General features: G+C 44.4%; 1 protein-coding gene across 1 annotated transcript; it reads left to right on the top strand.

The window, feature by feature from the left end:
• Positions 1-732: 732 nt before the first annotated feature.
• On the top strand, positions 733-5,206 carry LOC123399896 (transcription factor 25). The gene is made up of 4 exons (XM_045094280.1): positions 733-1,079; positions 1,659-2,200; positions 3,023-3,934; positions 4,505-5,206. The coding sequence occupies exons 1-4, from the start codon at positions 885-887 to the stop codon at positions 4,761-4,763; spliced, it is 1,908 nt and encodes a 635-aa protein (XP_044950215.1). The 5' UTR covers positions 733-884; the 3' UTR covers positions 4,764-5,206.
• Positions 5,207-23,143: the final 17,937 nt, after the last annotated feature.

A 23,143-nucleotide genomic window follows, 5' to 3' on the forward strand; every position in this document is an offset into this window, starting at 1 on the left:
TCTTTACTACCCGTTGCTTATGTAGGCCCGTGTCAAATCTTAATCAACATAATTATTATCCTGAATCATTGGTATTCGACATGCAGCGACATATAGGCCCATGTACGATGCTCATAGGCATAAGCATGCAACCATGTTTTAGATCCCAAAATAAAGTGTGCAGTCCATATATGTGTATGTTTTGGGCCAGCGCCTAGAGAATTTATTTAAAAAAAAACACGTGTTACAAAATGTAATTTTAAATAATGTTCCAACTTAATAAAATGTTTAAACATTTGAATTTTTCAGTTTTTGAAGGTAAATAAATATTTATGTTTCCCCTTGGTACACACAAGCATAATTGTGCAACCTGGTGCTAGAATTGTTATGTTGCAAGATTTTTTTTTTCTCTTCGTTGCAATGCACGGACATATTTTTTATATGATAAAAAACGTGTTCACAAAATCAAGGGTTTCTACTAATGTTTATTCAAATCATTTATATGTATTATTTAATATTAGGTCATTTTCTAGAAAAACAATTAACTAAGCTAAAGGCATGAGAGGGTTTTTTCCTTCCATCCAAATGCAGCCGACGGAAGCGACTGGTAGGATCACAAGAATTACAATTCAGTCGGGAGAAAAGAAAAAAGAAGAGCACGTACGCAACAACGCAAACAAAACTCTATCCAGAAGCGCCCCTCCCGTCTTCCGAAATCGCAAATCTGCCTTCTCCCGAACCCTGGAAAGGGCAGCAAAACACTCGTCGTCCTCGTGACCTCGTCGCCATCTCGAATCCCCTCTCTCGCCTTTTCGCTTGGCGACCGACCGACCGACCCCGCCGCCCGGCCCGGCCCGGCCCGCCGCCGAGCCCAAACCCTAGCCCCTCCCGCCGCAGCCGTCGACATGTCGGGCAGGCTGGTCCGGCGGGTCCTCCAGGAGAGGGAGGCCTCCCCGCAGGACACCGCCGCCGAGGAAGGCCTCGTGGTGGTGGTGGAGGAGGAGGAAGACGACGAGGAGGCGGCCTCCCCTACCCGCGTCGCCGCCAGGAACCCCTTCGACCTCCTCGACGACGACGACGACGAGCCAGAAGAGGAGAAGGTCCGTTCCTCCCCACCGTGACACTCTTCCCTAGGGTTTCATTAGATTTTGAACCATTGCTTATCTGCGCTCGTGTTGCCATGTGTTACCCCGTGCCAGTGATAATAAATTGGTTGGAATCTAGGATGCGAGTAAAGGCGAGGCCATGCTTGTGGTCGTGCGAGAATTTTGAGATTTGATGATGATTAGTGTCGGGGAAGATGCCTAATATGTGTTGCTTATCGTCTAGAATCATTTGCACTGGATTGCTGTTGCAATCTGGTCAATACTTTTGTCCCCGCTTGAACTGCTACTTGTCTACCCTTCTGGATGGAGCAGCTTGTAGGATGTAATATGACATGATGACATCCGTTTTGTTGATTGGGAGTTGGTTCTGTGCTTGCTTGCTAGGGGATTGCTCAAGTCGTGTCTAGAATCATGATGATAAGGTGAAACAGAGTTGGTTGCATATTTACAAATCTTAGTTATCCAGATCCTGTGATGTAGCACTACCTCATTCATGCCTAGTCAAATTATGTATTATACAGTCATGGTTGATGAATTGATTTTAATCCTATGTATGTGCTTACCCCACTGCAGGAAGATGAAGCGCATACTGATCAAACTGTGAGTTATACAGAACAAAAACAATCTGTGAAAAAGAAGCCTAACGGTGCTGTTCCTGAAACAAACAAGAAATCAAAGAAGAAGAAGAAAAAGGGCAAGGCGGAACCACCAGTCTCGACGAAGTCGAGGGTTGAGAAATCTCTTGACTCAATTCTGGAAGATCTAGCTATTGAAAAGAAGCCCATGCAAAAAAGTGTTCATCAAAATGACAGAGCAACTGGGAAGGAGATTGAGACAAATGAAACAGCTGTCGGGACATCCTCAGTTATTGCAATTGATCCCAAACATCTCAAGGCTGAAAATGAGATGAGGCGCATTTTTGGATCAAAGGTAGTTGATTCACTTGAAAACCAGCGGAATATGCCTGGCACTTCAAGGCAAGTGCGTGGTGTTAGGCGTGCTGCCCTTAATCCTAGAAGAACCCTCCTTGTATCTCCACCTGGCTTCTGGCCACCATGGGATAAGTCAATGTCAATGAATCTTGTTGAGACAAAGGGCAGTTTAAATTACTTCAGGTGAGGATATATCCTTTTCTCTGCAGTGTGCATCGTGATATGGTATAGATTTGTATGTCAAACAGTTATAATACTAGGTAGTTTCTTGATGAGATGTTCGGAGAACAATCCGTTTCTTGATTCATCCATAGCCAGTAGTAGGGATGTAGAGCGGCGCCCGGATCCATCCCGCTTCGTATACAAGATGAGTAAAGTTAGTTGTAGCTTTTGTTTGATAGAGTTAGTTTATTTTGTACTAGCTGATTGATTTTGTGGGACTATGCGGGATGTCCGCCTACATCCTTAGCCAGTAGTCAAGTTTGGTTGAACACGGAGAAGAAAATTATTCTTCCAAGCTCTTTTGTGGAGATGCTTTTAGTAGAACATTTTGTATTCATCCATTATCCATAATTAGTGGTCGAGTTTCTTTGAACATGCGAGTAGGCAATTCTTTTGGAGGGCTATATATACCTTTCATGCAAAGGTTAATCGCTCCACAGCATTTACGCACTGATCTCTTGGTAATAGGCCTTTAAGGACACCAGTCTGTCAGAGCATGATTACTTCTGTCTCGAGTTGGATCTAGTGTATTCACTGTGATTTATGCATGTTTTGGATTGTTTGGCTTGGCATCATTTGGGCTCATCACTAATTTGCTTGGGCACAGTGTACAAGTAATCATTACTTGTACTGCTCATGCTTCCCATTGTGTTCATTGTATGTTCTTCGTATAGGAAGCTTACGTAGTTCTTCAGGTGTAGTAAAATTTCAGAAGTAGTTTAGCAGAAATCTGTTCTAGAGTTCATGACTTTTTTAAATGACCATGCTGTTTAATGCTTGCAGGTACGAATATGATCCTTCTGTCAGCCATGTGCAGGAATTGTTTGAAGCTGCCAAATCAGCCAATGACCTCAATGCCATTGCCGCTATATTAGCAAAATACCCCTACCATCCAGACTCGTTATTGACATTTGCTGATCTGTTCAAATATTCTGGAGAACATCAATCATCAGCAGACGCTGTCGAGAAGTGTCTGTTTGCACTGGAGTGTGCTTGGCATCCATTGTTTAATCCACTGCAGGGCAACTACCAGTTGAAATACGGCCATGACATAAATAAGCCATTTTTTACAGCCCTTTTCAGTCACATGAAAAACCTGGATAGGCGTGGTTGTCACCGTTCAGCTTTAGAGGCCTGCAAGTTTCTTTTGTCATTGGATTCTGACGACCCCAAGGGTGCTCTGTTTTGCATTGATTACTTTGCTCTAAGATCGCATCAGCACAAATGGTTAGAGCAGTTTGCTGAAGAGTACCAGTGTGATAACTCCCTTTGGCTGTTCCCTAGTTTCTCCTTTTCTCTAGCCATTGCACGGTTTTATCTTGAACGTGATGCGGCATCTGAGGATGTTTCTGATCATGCTGACAAGTCAACAGCTATTGACCTCATGAAGCAAGCATTGATGCTTCACCCTCTGGTGCTTTCTAAGATTGTTGACAAGGCTCCTTTGAAGGACTCTTCATGGACCCAAATACTCAAGAATGTGTTCTTTGGATCAGCAAAGCCAGGAAGCCCATCACTTGAGCATGTGATTAACATATATGTTGAGCGTCATTATATCATGTGGAGGTTCCCGGAACTTCAGAACTTACTCAAAGAAGCTGCTCTTTTGGTGATTGAATCACTAAAGCAGGATAGCAGAGAAGCCCAGGACTGGGCATGTGTTAGGAAAGAGGCATTCTCTTCAGAAAAGAATGAGTAAGTTGCTCCGAAATCTTGGCATGCCATTTGGAATTCTGTCAATCCTTCCTCTTTGATTATGTCTTCCATTTTTTTCAGTCAGTACTTTTTGATTAATTGATTTGTGCCTATTTCTTCCTTTTATTAAATTGCTGGCAACTGAAGCTTGGTTTAGTTTGATCTTTGAACCAATCAGATTACATTCTATGAATAGCAATTTGAGGTGTAAATTCTGCATCCATCTTAAAGGCCGTATAGAAGTATAGCATTCAAGGTTTAGCTCACCAACCCCTTCTCAGTTTATCAGCACTGTTGGATCTGTGGTGTTAGTCATGTATGATACTCCCTCCGTAAAGAAATATAAGAGCGTTCAGATCACTAAAATAGTGATCTAAACGCTATTATATTTTATTACAGAGGGAGTACTTACATGAAAGTGAAACTAAAGACAAGCTGTTTGTGCCAGCTGTACTAATTATATTCCTATTCATACCATGTTGATCTAATAATATATGCTCTGTTTTTTGGGTCTTGGCTCCCCAGGCGATCTTGAAGAAATATTTTGATAAGCCGTGTCCTACTTTGCAGGTACTCTCATCTGCTTGTTTCAGACTTCTCCGACACAACACCATCGCTCCCTCCAGAAGAACTGCGGCCATTTATGGTTGGTCCAGGAATGGGGCATGATATGCCGCCTGTTGAACAAGAAGCCGGGCCTGAGAGATTCCGTGCTCCCCGTGAAGTTGCTGGGCGCAATGCTGCGTTAGTCTTCCTGGAATCACTGCTCCCATGGGTCGACTATGGGGACAATCACCATGATGGAAACGACCAAGACAACGATGATTGAGCCGTGGCAAGCACAAAGTGACACGGAGTCATGGTTAAACTCCCATGTCAATCGGAACCTGCCATCCTCCCCGTTGTCTGTGATGATTAAGGAAGAGCTGCTGTTGATCACTCGTGAATGACCTTTCATGGCCTTGGCAAAGGTTATACTACATGTATAGCTGATCCGATAAATCTCTGAATATTTGCATGCCAGTTTTGAGCCCAGAGATACTGTAGCATAATTATTACTAGAGTTGATATGCCAAGTTCTGTAAGTGGCTCGTTTTTAGGCCAGGCTTCATTTGTCCTTGGCACACCCGCAAATACTTCGGAGCAACATCAGATAAATTCACAATCCGCCCTACATTCAGCAGTTGGCTGTTACCTTCTCAAATTCTCTGCTTGTACTTGGAAGAGAAATACTCCATTCCGAATATTTGCATGACAGTATATGCTTGGCTATTCCCCCTTTTTTTGGTTATACAGTACTTTGCAACTTCACAACTTCACTACAGTACTAGCATTATTCAGTTATTTGCTTCTATTTGCCCATCAGCAATAGCCATGCTCGTCTTGAATGTACTCCCTCTGTTATAAGTCTTTTAAGAGATTTCACTGAGTGACTACATACGAAGCAAAATGAGTTTCAATCATGGCCGTATGTAGTTTTCTAGTGAAACCTTTAAAAAGACTTATATTTAGGAACAAATATAAGTCTTTTAAGAGATTTCACTAAGTGACTACATACAAAGCAAAATAAGTTTCAAGCATGGCCGTATGTAGTTTTTTAGTGAAACCTCTAAAAAGACATATATTTAGGAACGGAGGGAGTAACTGACTTGGCTCTAAACTAGCAAAAGAGCCCGTGCGTTGCAACAGAAAAAAAATACCACACGCTTTTAATCTTTTTATAATCATTTTGATTTATTAAAATAATAAGCTAACTAATTAATGTGGTCAGTCTTATTCTATTTTGTTGAGAAATCAACCTGTCCATTGTTAATTCCACCATGATGAGAAATTGAGCGGGACAAGCAAAGCAAAACAAAGAGGCTACGTGAATTGATCAATGGACTGTTATCTTATTTCACTCATGAGGTAGAGAATGTGGGATTAGATGACAAATTGAAGGTGGTTTTCCATTCTCTGTCTCTACAACAATGCAGTCTTACATTCAATACATTCATTCATCAGCAAACAAATCCCCACAAAACAAAATTTATTGTCGGTGCTTGGCACACGGTTGGAGGCATGGGGAGGGGATCTCACCAGATGATGAGTTCCTGCCGGAGGAGGGGATACGATGAGGGGAGCTAGGGTTAGACACCTCTATCTGGTCATAAGGAGTCGCCGTTGCCGCGCCATAACCTCGGAGTTCCCCGTGTGAGCCATGGAGGCCCGTCTCAACTTGCAAGTACTTCGCTCCGCCGCGCCTTATCCGCGCGCCGCCGCCGTTCTACGTCGAGCAGACGCATCATCCCCAGTCACTGTAGCTGTCGCGTTGATTTGATCCAGAAGCTGTGCTCGAGCGCCGAAACGGGGGCAGCAAGCGGGCAGAGGTACAACCGCGGAGGCGGGTGGGTTGAGATCGACAACACTGGTGGTTGAGGTCGGCCGTGGAGGCGGGTGGGTTGAGATCGACAACAGTGGTGGTTGAGGTCGGCCGCCGCGGCGAGTGGTGTGGCAGCGGCCTGGGCACAGGCCAGGGTGGACCAGGGTCGACGCGATGCGCTCGAGCGCCGCAACGGGGGCAATGAGCGGGAGAGGTACGACCGTGGAGGCGGGTGGGTTGAGATCGGCAGCGGTGACGGTTGAGGTCGGCCGCGGCGGCGAGTGGTGTGGCGGCGGCCTGGGCACAGGCCAGGGTGGCCCAGGGTCGACGGGAGGAGGCGGTGCGTACGGGTATAATTTTTGCAGCGAATCGTTTTTTCTTTTGTGTTGCAGATAAATGATGGAGCGCGGGTTGAATAACAAAAATTACAGGGGCTTTTTATAAAAATGCCGTGGTGGGTTTTTCGACGGAAGCAATAGCCGCTTTATTATTAGGTATAGATAGATATAGATTTATTTTTTTCAAGCATGGCCGTACAATGCAGGTCCATTCAGATACTGTCCCGGGCGCAAGCCCTGAACAAGGAAGCGTGGAAAGGCAAAAAGAAACCGCAGACGAGTGCTGGTTTTGCGGGAGCAAGTACGACAACCTGACCGTTTCCTGATCTGGTGGTTTCCTCACCTGACCTCGGCCATGGTTTGTTTGTCGCATCGCCTGGACATGGCCGTGGGTGTCATTTTTTTCATGCTAGTACGTCTCTCATTCATATCATAAAAAAATAAAATACAAGTCACGTGAAAATCGACATGACAAAACTAAAAATATAGAAGCTTCACATCAACGCCTAGTACGTGTCTCATTCATATCATAAAAAAATAAAATACAAGTCACGTGAAAATCGACATGACAAAACTAAAAATATAGAAGCTTCACATCAACACCTGTTACCTGCCTCCGTCATCACCACGGTAGCCATCAAAGAAAACGATGACGGACCACCTCCTCATTCAAGCTCGACGTGGCTCCATTGCTGATATACAACTTTGCGGACCTCTAAGGCGGCTCATTAAAAATGAAGTCATTGCCGTTGAACGAATCAGACCGGGGCAATACCCCGGACACACCATTGATCTTCAGATCTGGCATCCCACTACGACTAAAACGTCGAAGGAGGAAACCATACCTCCATCCATCAACCACGAACCGAGCACACGTTTCGTCTTTCAGATGTCGTTGATGCAGACCACAGTTCACATCCGCTCATGAACTACCTTCCAAGCTCCACAACGGCGTTGAAGCAAACACCATCGCAACGACGGAGCCCGAGGACACAGGTCCACCATAAGGATGATGTCGTCGCCACACCTTCCTTGCTTGAACCGATTGGTTTCCAAATTCATTCCCAACAATAGGATTGATTGCCTCGTTGGGGACAGATCTGAACCTTCTTTCTTCAGTGCCGCCATCGCCGCTTTCGAAGTGAACACGATGAAAAACCGAAAAAACCCAAAGCTATTAGGTCCTAACCTAAAGCTACAAGATCCACACACGTAGATCCAGCGACCCCCTAACCACTGACGACCGAGGTCCCGACGGAGGGGAGCCGTCGGAGGAATGAGGCGAAGGGACTCTCCTCGCGGCGTCTAGGGTTTCTAGTCGCCTTCCCGATTGTACCGGTTGGTCAAGGAATTGGATTTTTACGTGCATGCCATCTCTGATCCCCCGTCACATGACATCTAGCTTTATGTACGACGTATCCTAGATATAAGCATCGTGAAAGCAACTTTAACCGCACGACCCATTTGGTTCGTCCGTGTTTATTTGGATTGTCGTGGTTCAAAACGGTGGCCCAACACACGGACCCATACCCAAATGATGTCCGGTGCATGTCCGCACCGACCCATTTGAGACCCAAATTTGGGCCTGATTTGCGTCCTCGCGGACACGAATCGGACGCACCCCACGTCCGTCGCGGGTCCAGCACTTGGTCGCTCAATCACCACCCGTGTCGTAAATGACCACACCTATGTCGGGGCCGCTTGACAGTGGGTGGAACACTAGTGAAAAAAAGCCTAGCTATGGCGTGAAAAAAGGGACCTCCTCGCATAAACACCCGTCATCATCAATATGGCCCCACTGTTATAATTTAGTGGTGGCGTTCGAGACGACGTCAACCGTATTTTAAATACCTATGGCATTGGACAGAGTTGCACGCCGACACTTTCATATTTAGCCAATAAAAATATACTACTAACTTCACAAACTAAACGTTTAAGAAATTCATAAAAGATACTACCAGCTCTACAAACCAAATGTTTCAGCAATTCACAAAAGATACTACGAGCTCCACAAACTAAATGTTTCACCAAATTCATAAAAGAAAAGTACCAACTTCTCACAATGTATGGATCTTCCCCTCTCGACACTACCTAGTTTTTTCTAAGGACTAACTTAAGCTCATGAAGCTTATTCCTATCTGCCTGCCCCTCCATGATGTAATGGGATTTCTCTGTCTCCAGTTTAGCCCTCTCGGACTTCAGGTCTTATATCTCCTTGATCTTACTTATCTCGAGGTTCAACACCGCAATATGACCTTTGAGACTGAAAATCTTATCATAGACAACAACACTGATCAATAATCTTATCCTTCTGCTTCTCCATGGAGTCATTCAACTCCCGCAGGGCCTTGATGATACTCTTACGTGACACGATCAACTTGTGATTGAGCATGTCCACGTCACTGTTGGAAATATGCCCAAGAGGCAATGATAAAATAGTTATTATTATATTTCCCGATTCAAGATAATCATTTATTATCCATGCTATAATTGTATTGAATGAAAACATAAATGCATGTGTGGATATATAGACAAAACTATGTCCCTAGTAAGCCTCTAGTTGACAAGCCAGTTGATCAAGGATGGTTAAGGTTTTCTGACCATATGCAAGTGTTGTCACTTGATGACTGGATCACATCATTGGGAGAATGATGTGATGGACAAGACTCAAACTATAAAAGTAGCATGTGAACGTGTCATTTTATTGCTATTCTTTTCTACGTGTCAAGTATTCATTCCTATGACCATGAGATCATGTAACTCACTGACACCGGAGAAATGCCTTGTGTGTATCAAACGTCGCAACGTTACTGGGTGACTATAAAGGTGCTCTACAAGTATCTCCGAAGGTGTCCGTTGAGTTAGCATGGATCAAGACTGGGATTTGTCACTCCGTGTGACGGAGAGGTGTCTCGGGGCTCACTCGGTAATACAACATCACATACAAGCCTTGCAAGCAATGTGACTAAAGTGTTAGTCACGGGATCTTGTATTACGAAACGAGTAAAGAGACTTGCGGGTAACGAGATTTAAATAGGTATAAGGATACCGACGATCAAATCTCGGGCAAGTAACATACCGAAGGACAAAGGGAATGGTATACGGGATTATATGAATCCTTGGCACATAGGTTCAACCGATAAGATCTTCTAGAATATGTAGGATCCAATATGTACATCCAGGTCCCGCTGTTGGATATTGACTGGGGAGTGTCTCAGGTCATGTCTGCATAGTTCTCGAACCCGCAGTGTCTGCACACTTAAGGTTCGGTGACGTTTCGATATAGTTTAGTTATAGGTGTTGGTGACCGAAGGTTTGTTTGGAGTACCGGATGAGATCACGGATGTCACGAGGGTTTCCGAAATGGTCTGGAAACAAAGATTGATATATACGATTGTTTCATTTGGCCTCTGGAAAGATTTCGGGCATTACCGGCAGTGTAACAGGAGTGACGAATAGGTTCCGGGTTTTTACCGGGAGGGGGACACCCACCCGGGAGAGAACCTAATAGCCCATGGGTGGCGCACCAGCCCTTGGTCGGCTGGTGAGGCCAGCCCAATAGGGCTATTTTGGCCAAGAGGAAAAAATCAAAGGAGAAAGAAAAAAAAGGAAAACAAAGAGGAGGTGGGAAGGAAGGAAGGGACTCCTCCCTCCAAACCGACTTGGAGGAGGATCCTGTTGGGGAACGTCGCATGGGAAACAAAAATTTTCCTACGCGCACGAAGACCTATCATGGTGATGTCCATCTACGAGAGGGGATGAGTGATCTACGTACCCTTGTAGATCGTACAGCAGAAGCGTTAGAGAACGCGGTTGATGTAGTGGAACGTCCTCACGTCCCTCGATCCGCCCCGCGAACAATCCCGCGATCAGTCCCACGATCTAGTACCGAACGGACGGCACCTCCGCGTTCAGCACACGTACAGCTCGACGATGATCTCGGCCTTCTTGATCCAGCAAGAGAGACGGAGAGGTAGAAGAGTTCTCCGGCAGCGTGACGGCGCTCCGGAGGTTGGTGATGACCTTGTCTCAGCAGGGCTCCGCCCGAGCTCCGCAGAAACGCGATCTAGAGGAAAAACTGTGGAGGTATGTGGTCGGGCTGCCGTGGAAAAGTCGTCTCAAATCAGCCCTAAAACCTCCGTATATATAGGTGGGAGGGAGGGGAGGAGGCAGCCTCAAAACCTAAAGGTTTGGCCGAAATTGGAGGTGGAGGAGTCCTACTCCAATCCTACTTGGAGTAGGATTCCACCTTCCCACTTGGAAACTCTTTCCACCTTGTGTTTTTTCCTTCTCAAACCTTATGGGCCTTAGTGGGAACTTATTCCAGCCCACTAGGGGCTGGTTTATCTCTTCCCACAGCCCATGAGACCCCTTGGGGCGTGACACCCCTCCCGATGGTCCCCGGCACCCCTCCCGGCACTCCCGGTACACTACCGATGAGCCCGAAACTTTTCCGGTAATGCACGAAAACCTTCCGGTAACCAAATGAGGTCATCCTATATATCAATCTTCGTTTCCGGACCATTCCGGAAACCCTCGTGACGTCCGTGATCTCATCCGGGACTCCGAACAACATTCGGTAACCAACCATATAACTCAAATACGCATAAAACAACGTCGAACCTTAAGTGTGCAGACCCTGCGGGTTCGAGAACTATGTAGACATGACCCGAGAGACTCCTCGGTCAATATCCAATAGCGGGACCTGGATGCCCATATTGGATCCTACATATTCTACGAAGATCTTATCGTTTGAACCTCAGTGCCAAGGATTCATATAATCCCGTATGTCATTCCCTTTGTCCTTCGGTATGTTACTTGCCCGAGATTCGATCGTCAGTATCCGCATACCTATTTCAATCTCGTTTACCGGCAAGTCTCTTTACTCGTTCCGTAATACAAGATCCCGCAACTTACACTAAGTCACATTGCTTGCAAGGCTTGTGTGTGATGTTGTATTACCGAGTGGGCCCCGAGATACCTCTCCGTCACACGGAGTGACAAATCCCAGTCTCGATCCATACTAACTCAACGAACACCTTCGGAGATACCTGTAGAGCATCTTTATAGTCACCCAGTTACGTTGCGACGTTTGATACACACAAAGCATTCCTCCGGTGTCCGTGAGTTATATGATCTCATGGTCATAGGAACAAATACTTGACACGCAGAAAACAGTAGCAACAAAATGACACGATCAACATGCTACGTCTATTAGTTTGGGTCTAGTCCATCACATGATTCTCCTAATGATGTGATCCCGTTATCAAGTGACAACACTTGCCTATGGCCAGGAAACCTTGACCATCTTTGATCAACGAGCTAGTCAACTAGAGGCTTACTAGGGACAGTGTTTTGTCTATGTATCCACACAAGTATTGTGTTTCCAATCAATACAATTATAGCATGGATAATAAACGATTATCATGAACTAAGAAATATAATAATAACTAATTTATTATTGCCTCTAGGGCATATTTCCAACAGTCTCCCACTTGCACTAGAGTCAATAATCTAGTTCACATCACCATGTGATTCCAACGAATCCAACACCCATATAGTTCTGGGGTCTGATCACGTCTTGCTCGTGAGAGAGTTTTCAGTCAACGGTTCTGAAACTTTCAGATCCGTGTGTTCTTTACAAATTTTTATGTCATCTTATAGATGCTGCTACTACGTACTATTCGGAAATGCTCCAAATATCTACTCTACTATACGAATCCGTTTCACTACTCATAGTTATTCGGATTAGTGTCAAAGCTTGCATCAACGTAACCCTTTACGACGAACTCTTTAACCACCTCCATAATCGAGAAAAATTCCTTAGTCCATTAGTTACTAAGGATAAATTTTGACCGCTGCTAGTGATTCAATCATGGATCACTCTCTGTACCCTCAACAGACTTTGAGTCAAGGCACACATCAGGTGCGGTACACAGCATGGCATACTTTAGATTCTACGGCTAAGGCATAGAAGACGACCTTCGTCTGTTCTCTTTATTCTGCCGTGGTCGGGTTTTGAGTCTTACTCAAATTCACACCTCACAACGCAACCAAGAACTCCTTCTTTGCTGATCTATTTTGAACTCTTTCAAAAACTTGTCAAGGCATGCATCTTGTTGAAACTTCTATTAAGCGTTTTCGATCTATCTCCATAGATCTTTGATGCTCAACGTTCAAGTAGCGTAATCCAGGTACTCCTTTGAAAACTTCTTTCAAACAACCTTGTATGCTTTACAGAAATTCTACATTACTTCTGATCCACAATATGTCAACCACATATACCTATCAGAAATTCTATAGTGCTCCCACTCACTTCTTTGGAAATACAAGTTTCTCATAAACCTTGTACACACCCAAAATCTTTGATCATCTCATCAAAGTGTATATTCCAACTCCGAGATGCTTGCACCAGTCCATTGAAGGATCACTGGAGCTTGCATACTTGCTAGTATCTTTAGGATCGACAAAACCTTCTCGTTGTATCACATACAATGTTTGCTCAAGGAAACCGTCGAGAAAACAATGTTTTGACATCCTACGTGCAATATTTCATAAATAATGCATCAACAACTAACATAATTCTAACAGACCTTTAGCATCGCTACGAGTGAGAAAGTCTCATCATAGTCAACTGTTTGATCTTGCCGAAAACATCTTTGCGACAAGTCGAGCTTTTCTTAATAGTGACTTATCACCATCATCGTCTGTCTTCTTTTAAAGATCCATCTTTACTCAATAGTCTTATGACCATCAAGTAGTTCTTTCAAAGTCTACACTTTGTTTTCATACATGGATCCTCTCTCGGATTTCATGGCTTCCAGCCATTTGTCGGAATCTGGGCCCACCATCGCTTTCTCCATAACTCGTAGGTTCACTGTTGCTCAACAACATGACCTCCAAGACAGGGTTACCGTACTACTCTGTAGCAGTACGCGACCTTGTCGACCTACGAGGTTTGTAGTAACTTGATTCGAAGCTCAATGATCACCATCATCAGCTTCCACTTCAATTGGTGTAGGCGCCACAGGAACAACTTCCTATGCCCTGCTACACACTGGTTGAAGTGATGGTTCAATAACCTCATCAAGTTCTACTACCCTCCCACTCAATTCTTTTGAGAGAAACCTTTCCTCGAGAAAGGATCCGTTTCTAGAAACAAACACTTTGCTTTCGGATCTGAGATAGGAGATGTACCCAACTGTTTTGGATATCCTATGAAGATGCATTTATCCGCTTTGGGTTCGAGCTTATCAGACTGAAACTTTTTCACATAAGTGTCGAAGCCCCAAACTTTCAAGAAACGACAGTTTAGATTTCTCTAAACCTCAGTCTATACTGTGTCATCTCAACGGAAATACGCGGTGCCCTATTTAAAGTGAATGCGGTTGTCTCTAATGCATAACCCATAAACGATAGTGGTAATTCGATAAGAGACATCACAGCATGCACCATACTAAATAGTGCGTGGCTATGACGTTCAGACACATCATCACACTATGATGTTCCAGGTGGCATGAACTGTGAAACAATTTCCACGTTGTCTTAACTGTGTACCAAAAACTCGTAACTCAGATATTCATTTCTATGATCATATCGTAGAGAGTTCATCCTCTTGTTACGACGAACTTCACTCTGAAACGGAATTGAACTTTTCAGCATTTCAGACTTGTGATTCATTAAGTAAATACTCCTGTATCTACTCAAGTCGTCAGTGAAGTAAGAACATAATGATATCCACTGCGTGCCTCAGCACTCATTGGACTGCATACATCAAAATGTATCACTTCCAACAAGTTACTATCTTGTTTCATCTCAATGAAAACAAGGCCTTGCTCATGTGGTATGATTTGCATGTCACTAGTGATTCGCAATCAGGTGAGTAAAGATCCATCAGCATGGACCCTCTTCATGCAATTTATACTAACATGACTCAAGCGGCAGTGCCACAAGTAAGTGGTACTATCATCATTAACTCGTATCTTTTGGCACCAATGTGTAACACTACAATCGAGATTCAATAAACCATTGAAGGTGATTATTCAAGCAAATAGAGTAACCATTATTCTCTTTGAATGAATAATCGTATTGCAATAAACACGATCCAATCATGTTCATGCCTAACGCAAGCACCAAATAACAATTATTTAGGTTCAACACCAATCCCGATGGTAGAGGGAGCGTGCGACGTTTGATCATATCAACCTTGGAAACACTTCCAACACGTATCGTCACCTCGCCTTTAGCTAGTCTCCGTTTATGTCGTAGCTTTCATTTCGCGTTACTAATCACTTAGCAACCGAACCGGTATCCAATACCCTTGTGCTACTAGGAGTACTAGTAAAGTACACATCAACATTATGTATATCAAATATACTTCTCTCGACTTTTGCCAGCCTTCTTATCTACCAAGTATCTAGAGTTGCTCCGCCTCAGTGACTGTTCCCCTTATTACAGAAGCACTTAGTCTCGGGTTTGGGTTTAATCTTGGGTCTCTTCATTAGCGCAGCAACTGTTTTTCCGTTTCACGAAGTATCCCTTCTAGCCCTCGCCTTTCTTGAAACTTAGTGGTTTTCCAAACCATCAACTATTGATGCTCCTTCTTGATTTCTACTTTCGCAGTGTCAAACGTCGCGAATCGCTCAAGGATCATTGTATCTATCCTTGATATGTTATAGTTCATCATGAAGCTCTCAAAGCTTGGTGGCAGTGACTTTTGGAGAACCATCACTATCTCATCTGGAAGATTAGCTCCCACTTGATTCAAGTGATTGTCGTACTCAGACAATCTGAGCACATGCTCAACGATTGAGCTTTTCTCCTTTACTTTGTGGTCAAAGAATCTTGTTGGAGGTCTCGTACCTCTTAACAAGGGCACAAGCATGAAATCACAATTTCATCTCTTTAGAACATCACTTATGTTCCGTGACGTTTTAAAACGTTTTCGGTGCCTTGCTTCTAAGCCATTAAGTACTTTGCACTGAACTATCGTGTAGTCATCAGAAACGTGTATGTCGGATGTTCACAGCATCCACAGATGACGCTCGAGGTGCAGCACACCGAGTGGTGCATTAAGGACATAAGCCTTCTGTGCAGCAACGAGGACAATCCTCGGTTTTACAGACTCAGTCTGCAAAGTTTGCTACTATCAATTTTCAACTAAATTTTCTCTAGGAACATATAAAAACAGTAGAGCTATAGCGCAAGCTACATCGTAATTCGCAAAGACCATTAGACTATGTTCATGACAATTAGTTCAATTAATCATATTACTTAAGAACTCCCACTCAAAAAGTACATCTCTCTAGTCATTTGAGTGGTACATGATCCAAATCCACTATCTCAAGTCCGATCATCACGTGAGTCGAGAATAGTTTCAGTGGTAAGCATCTCTATGCTAATCATATCAACTATACGATTCATGCTCGACCTTTCGGTCTCATGTGTTCCGAGGCCATGTCTGCACATGCTAGGCTCGTCAAGCTTAACCCGAGTGTTCCGCGTGCGCAACTGTTTTGCACCCGTTGTATGTGAACGTTGAGTCTATCACACCCGATCATCACGTGGTGTCTCGAAACGACGAACTGTAGCAACGGTGCACAGTCGGGGAGAACACAATTTCGTCTTGAAATTTTAGTGAGAGATCACCTCATAATGCTACCGTCGTTCTAAGCAAAATAAGGTGCATAAAAGGATTAACATCACATGCAATTCATAAGTGACATGATATGGCCATCATCACGTGCTTCTTGATCTTCATCACCAAAGCACCGGCACGATCTTCTTGTCACCGGCGCCACACCATGATCATCCATCAACGTGTTGCCATCGTGGTTGTCGTGCTACTTATGCTATTACTACTAAAGCTACATCCTAGCAAAATAGTAAACGCATCTGCAAGCACATATATTAGTATAAAGACAACCCTATGGCTCGTGCCGGTTGCCGTACCATCGACGTGCAAGTCGATATTTCTATTACAACATGATCATCTCATACATCCAATATATCACATCACATCGTTGGCCATATCACATCACAATCATACCCTGCAAAAACAAGTTAGACGTCCTCTAATTTTGTTGTTTGCATGTTTTACGTGGTGACCATGGGTATCTAGTAGGATCGCATCTTACTTACGCAAACACCACAACGGAGATATATGAGTTGCTATTTAACCTCATCCAAGGACCTCCTCGGTCAAATCCGATTCAACTAAAGTTGGAGAAACCGACACTTGCCAGTCATCTTTGAGCAAAGGGGGTTACTCGTAACGATGAAACCAGTCTCTCGTAAGCGTACGAGTAATGTCGGTCCAAGCCGCTTCAATCCAACAATACCGCGGAATCAAGAAAAGACTAAGGAGGGCAGCAAAACGCACATCACCGCCCACAAAAACTTTTGTGTTCTACTCGAGAAGACATCTACGCATGAACCTAGCTCATGATGCCACTGTTGGGGAACGTCGCATGGGAAACAAAAATTTTCCTACGCGCACGAAGACCTATCATGGTGATGTCCATCTACGAGAGGGGATGAGTGATCTACGTACCCTTGTAGATCGTACAGCAGAAGCGTTAGAGAACGCGGTTGATGTAGTGGAACGTCCTCACGTCCCTCGATCCGCCCCGCGAACAATCCCGCGATCAGTCCCACGATCTAGTACCGAACGGACGGCACCTCCGCGTTCAGCACACGTACAGCTCGACGATGATCTCGGCCTTCTTGATCCAGCAAGAGAGACGGAGAGGTAGAAGAGTTCTCCGGCAGCGTGACGGCGCTCCGGAGGTTGGTGATGACCTTGTCTCAGCAGGGCTCCGCCCGAGCTCCGCAGAAACGCGATCTAGAGGAAAAACTGTGGAGGTATGTGGTCGGGCTGCCGTGGAAAAGTCGTCTCAAATCAGCCCTAAAACCTCCGTATATATAGGTGGGAGGGAGGGGAGGAGGCAGCCTCAAAACCTAAAGGTTTGGCCGAAATTGGAGGTGGAGGAGTCCTACTCCAATCCTACTTGGAGTAGGATTCCACCTTCCCACTTGGAAACTCTTTCCACCTTGTGTTTTTTCCTTCTCAAACCTTATGGGCCTTAGTGGGAACTTATTCCAGCCCACTAGGGGCTGGTTTATCTCTTCCCACAGCCCATGAGACCCCTTGGGGCGTGACACCCCTCCCGATGGTCCCCGGCACCCCTCCCGGCACTCCCGGTACACTACCGATGAGCCCGAAACTTTTCCGGTAATGCACGAAAACCTTCCGGTAACCAAATGAGGTCATCCTATATATCAATCTTCGTTTCCGGACCATTCCGGAAACCCTCGTGACGTCCGTGATCTCATCCGGGACTCCGAACAACATTCGGTAACCAACCATATAACTCAAATACGCATAAAACAACGTCGAACCTTAAGTGTGCAGACCCTGCGGGTTCGAGAACTATGTAGACATGACCCGAGAGACTCCTCGGTCAATATCCAATAGCGGGACCTGGATGCCCATATTGGATCCTACATATTCTACGAAGATCTTATCGTTTGAACCTCAGTGCCAAGGATTCATATAATCCCGTATGTCATTCCCTTTGTCCTTCGGTATGTTACTTGCCCGAGATTCGATCGTCAGTATCCGCATACCTATTTCAATCTCGTTTACCGGCAAGTCTCTTTACTCGTTCCGTAATACAAGATCCCGCAACTTACACTAAGTCACATTGCTTGCAAGGCTTGTGTGTGATGTTGTATTACCGAGTGGGCCCCGAGATACCTCTCCGTCACACGGAGTGACAAATCCCAGTCTCGATCCATACTAACTCAACGAACACCTTCGGAGATACCTGTAGAGCATCTTTATAGTCACCCAGTTACGTTGCGACGTTTGATACACACAAAGCATTCCTCCGGTGTCCGTGAGTTATATGATCTCATGGTCATAGGAACAAATACTTGACACGCAGAAAACAGTAGCAACAAAATGACACGATCAACATGCTACGTCTATTAGTTTGGGTCTAGTCCATCACATGATTCTCCTAATGATGTGATCCCGTTATCAAGTGACAACACTTGCCTATGGCCAGGAAACCTTGACCATCTTTGATCAACGAGCTAGTCAACTAGAGGCTTACTAGGGACAGTGTTTTGTCTATGTATCCACACAAGTATTGTGTTTCCAATCAATACAATTATAGCATGGATAATAAACGATTATCATGAACTAAGAAATATAATAATAACTAATTTATTATTGCCTCTAGGGCATATTTCCAACAGATCCCTCCTCCCTTCGACTGGCGCCCCAAGGGCAAGCCCCACCCCTTGGCTCCTCCTATATATACTTGAGGTTTAGGGCTTTTTGAGACACATCTTTTGCCACATGCATCCCTAAACCTCTACTTCGTAGTTCTTCCTCTAGATCGGTTTTCTACGGAGCTCGGGCGGAGCCCTGCAGGAATAGATCATCACCATCACCGGCGCATCGTCACGCTGCCGGAGAACTCATCTACTTCCCCGTCTCTCTTGCTGGATCAAGAAGGCGGAGATTGTCATCGAGTTGTACATGTGCTGAACGCGGAGGTGTCGTCCGTTCGGTGCTAGATCGGGACGGATCGTGGGACGACGGTGATTTGAATCACGAAGTTGTTCCACTACATCAACCGTGTTTCTTAACGCTTCCCGCTTAGCGATCTAGAAGGGTATGTGGATCCGATCTCCCTCTCGTAGATGAACATCGCCATGATAGGTGTTCGTGTGCGTAGGAAAATTTTGTTTCCCATGCAACGTTCCCCAACAGTGGCATCATGAGCTAGGTTCATGCGTAGATGTAATCCCGAGTAAAACACAATAGTTTTTGTGGGCGTTGATGTTCGATTTGCTGCCCTCCTTAGTCTTTTCTCGATTTGGCAGTATCGTTGGACTGAAGCGGCCCGGACCAACCTTACTCGTACGCTTACGAGAGACCGGTTTCATCGACTAACATGCAACTTGTTTCATAAAGATGACTGGCGGGTGTCTGTTTCTTCAACTTTAGTTGAATTGGTTCTGACCGAGGCGGTCCTTGGAGAGAGGTTAAATAGCAATTTGCACATCACCGTTGTGGTTTTGCGTAAGTAAGATGCGATCATACTAGATACCCAGAGCAGCCACGTAAAACATGCAACAACAAATTAGAGGACGTCTAACTTGTTTTTGCAGGGTATATGGCCAAAGACATGATGTGATATATTGGATGTATGAGGTGATCATGTTGTAATAGTTAAATATCGACTTGCACGTCGATGCTACGGCAACCAACAGGAGCCATAGGGATGTCTTTAAACTAACGTTTGTGTTTGCAGATGCATTTACTATATTGCTAGGTTTTAGCTTTAGTAGTAATAGCATAGATAGCACGACAACCTCGATGCGGCAGGATGATGGAGATCATGATGATGGAGATCATGGTGTTGCGCCGGTGACGATGAAGATCATGTTGGTGCTTTGGTGATGGAGATCAAGAAGCACAAGATCATGGCCATATCATGTCACTTATGAATTGCATGTGATGTTAATCCTTTTATGCACCTTATCTTGCTTAGAACGACGGTGGCATTATAAGGTGACCCCTCACTAAATTTCAAGATAAAATTGTGTTCTCCCCGACTATGCACCGTTGCGACAGTTCGTCGTTTCGAGACACCACGTGATGATCGGGTGTGATAGACTCAACGTTCACATACAACGGGTGCAAAACAGTTGACATGCGGAACACTCGGGTTAAACTTGACGAGCCTAGCATGTACATACATGGCCTCGAAACACAAGAGACCGAAATGTCGAGCATGAATCATATAGTTGATATGATTAACATAGAGATGTTTACCACTGAAACTGCACTCAACTCACGTGATGATCGGACTTGAGTTAGTGAATTTGGATCATGCCACACTCAAATAACTAGAGGGATGTCTATTTGAGTGGGAGTTTATTAGTAATTTGATTAGCTGAACTCTAATTGTCTTGAACATAGTCTAAGTCCACTTTGCAATATTTTATGTTGTAGATCAATGGCTCACGCAATAGCAACCTTGAATTTCAATACATTCCTAGAGAAAGCTAAGATGAAAGATGATGGTAGCAACTTTGTAGACTGGGCTCATAATCTAAGGCTTATCCTACAAGATGGGAAAAAGAATTATGTCCTTGATGCAACGCTAGGAGATGAACCACCCGCTACGTCTGAACAAGATGTTTTGAACGCTTGGCAAACACGTAAGGAGGACTACTCAGTAGTTCAATGTGCAATCTTGTATGGCTTAGAACCGGGACTTCAACGATGCTTTGAACTTCATGGAGCATATGAGATGTTCCAGGAGTTGAAGTTTATCTTTCAGAAGAATGCCCGGATCGAGAGGTATGAGACCTCCAATAAATTATATGCTTGCAAAATGGAGGAGAACTCGTCTGTCAGTGAACATGTGCTCAAAATGTATGGGTACTCAAACCGTCTAGCTGAGCTGGGAGTTGAACTCCCGCAAGAGGCTATCACTGATAGAATTCTTCAATCACTTCCACCTAGCTACAAGATCTTTGTGTTGAACTATAACATGCAAGGGATGAACAAGTCACCCAGCGAGTTATTCGCGATGCTGAAAGTCGCAGAGTCAGAACTCCAGAAAGAACATCAAGTGTTGATGGTCAATAAGACCACTGGTTTCAAGAGAAACGACAAAGGCAAGAAGGGTAACTCCAAGAAGAGCGGCAAGACTGTTGCCCCTCCGACGAAGAAACCCAAGGTTGGACCTAAGCCGGAAACAGAGTGCTATTGTTGCAAGGGGATGGGTCACCGGAAGCGCAACTGCCCCAAGTATTTGGCTGATAAGAAGGCGGCCAACGCCAAACCAGGTATATGTGATTTACATGTTATTGATGTGTACCTAACCAACTCTCGTAGTAGTGCCTGAGTATTTGATACCGGTTCTGTTGCTCACATTTGCAACTCGAACCAGGAACTGCAGAATAAACGAAGGTTGGCGAAGGATGAAGTGACGATGCGCGTGGGAAATGGTTCCAAGGTTGATGCAATTGCCGTCGGCACAGTCTCACTTCAGTTACCATCGGGATTAGTTATTAACTTAAATAATTGTTATTTAGTGCGTGCGTTAAGCATGAACATTATATCTGGATCTTGTTTATTGCGAGACGGTTACTCATTTAGGTCAGAGAATAATGGTTTTTCTATTTTTATGAGTAATATCTTTCATGGTCATGCACCCAATGTGAGGGGTTTGTTCATATTGAATCTTGATTGTGATGACACACATATCCATAACATTGAGACCAAAAGATGTAGAGTTAACAATGATAGCGCCACCTTTTTGTGGCACTGCCGCTTAGGTCATATTGGTGTAAAGCGCATGAAGAAACTCCATGCTGATGGGCTTTTGGAGTCACTTGATTTTGAATCACTTGACACATGCAAACCATGCCTCATGGGCAAGATGACTAAAACTCCGTTCTCTGGAACAATGGAGCGTGCAAGTGACTTGTTGGAAATCATACATACTGATATGTGCGGGCTAATGAGTGTGGAGGCACACGACAGATATCGTTATTTTCTCACCTTCACTAATGATTTGAGTAGGTATGGATATATCTACTTGATGAAGCACAAGTCTGAAACGTTTGAAAAGTTCAAACAATTTCGGAGTGAAGTTGAAAATCATCGTAACAAGAAGATCAAGTTCCTACGATCTGATCAAGGGGCGAATATCTGATTTTCGAGTTTGGTGCTCACTTAAGACAATGTGGAATCGTTTCACAGTTGACACCGTCTCGAACACCACAACGTAATGGTGTGTCCGAACTCGTAATCGTATTTTGTTAGATATGGTGCGATCTATGATGTCTCTTACCGATTTGCCATTATCGTTTTGGGGTTATGCATTAGAGACAGTTGCATTCACTTTAAATAGGGCACCATCAAAATCCATTGAGACGACGCCATATGAGCTATGGCATGGCAAGAGACCAAAGTTGTCGTTTCTTAAAGTTTGGGGATGCGATGCTTATGTCAAAAAGCTTCAGTCTGAAAAGCTGGAACCCAAAGCGATAAAGTGCGTCTTCATAGGTTACCAAAAGGAGACGGTTGAGTAGACCTTCTATCTCAAATCCGAGGGCAAAGTTTTTTTTTTGCTAAGAACGGAGCTTTTCTTGAGAAAGAGTTTCTCTCGATAAAATTGAGTGGGAGGAAGATAGAACTTGATGAGGTTGTGGAACCTTTGCTCCAATAGGATGGTGGCGCAGGGCAGAGAGAAATCTTTGTCGAGGCAACACCAGTTGAGGAGGAAGCTAATGATGATGATCATGAAGCTTCGGATCAAGTTACTATCGGACCTTTTAGGTCGACAAGATCACGTACTGCTCCTGAGTGGTATGGGAATCCTGTCTTATCTATCATGTTGTTAGACAACAATGAGCCTGCGAATTATGAAGAAGCAATGGTGAGCCCGGATTTCAACAAATGGTTATAGGCCATGA

The sequence above is a fragment of the Hordeum vulgare genome, chromosome 5H (genome assembly GCF_904849725.1).
Source record: "Hordeum vulgare subsp. vulgare chromosome 5H, MorexV3_pseudomolecules_assembly, whole genome shotgun sequence".
In the NCBI taxonomy this organism is placed as follows: Eukaryota; Viridiplantae; Streptophyta; class Magnoliopsida; order Poales; family Poaceae; genus Hordeum; species Hordeum vulgare.

Coding starts and splice junctions, on each gene's coding strand:
- LOC123399896 (XM_045094280.1), top strand. CDS start 885: ATGTCGGGCAGGCTGGTCCGGCGGGTCCTCCAGGAGAGGGAGGCCTCC. Junction 2,201..3,022: donor GGCAGTTTAAATTACTTCAG/GTGAGGATATAT, acceptor TAATGCTTGCAG/GTACGAATATGATCCTTCTG. Junction 3,935..4,504: donor TTCTCTTCAGAAAAGAATGA/GTAAGTTGCTCC, acceptor CCTACTTTGCAG/GTACTCTCATCTGCTTGTTT.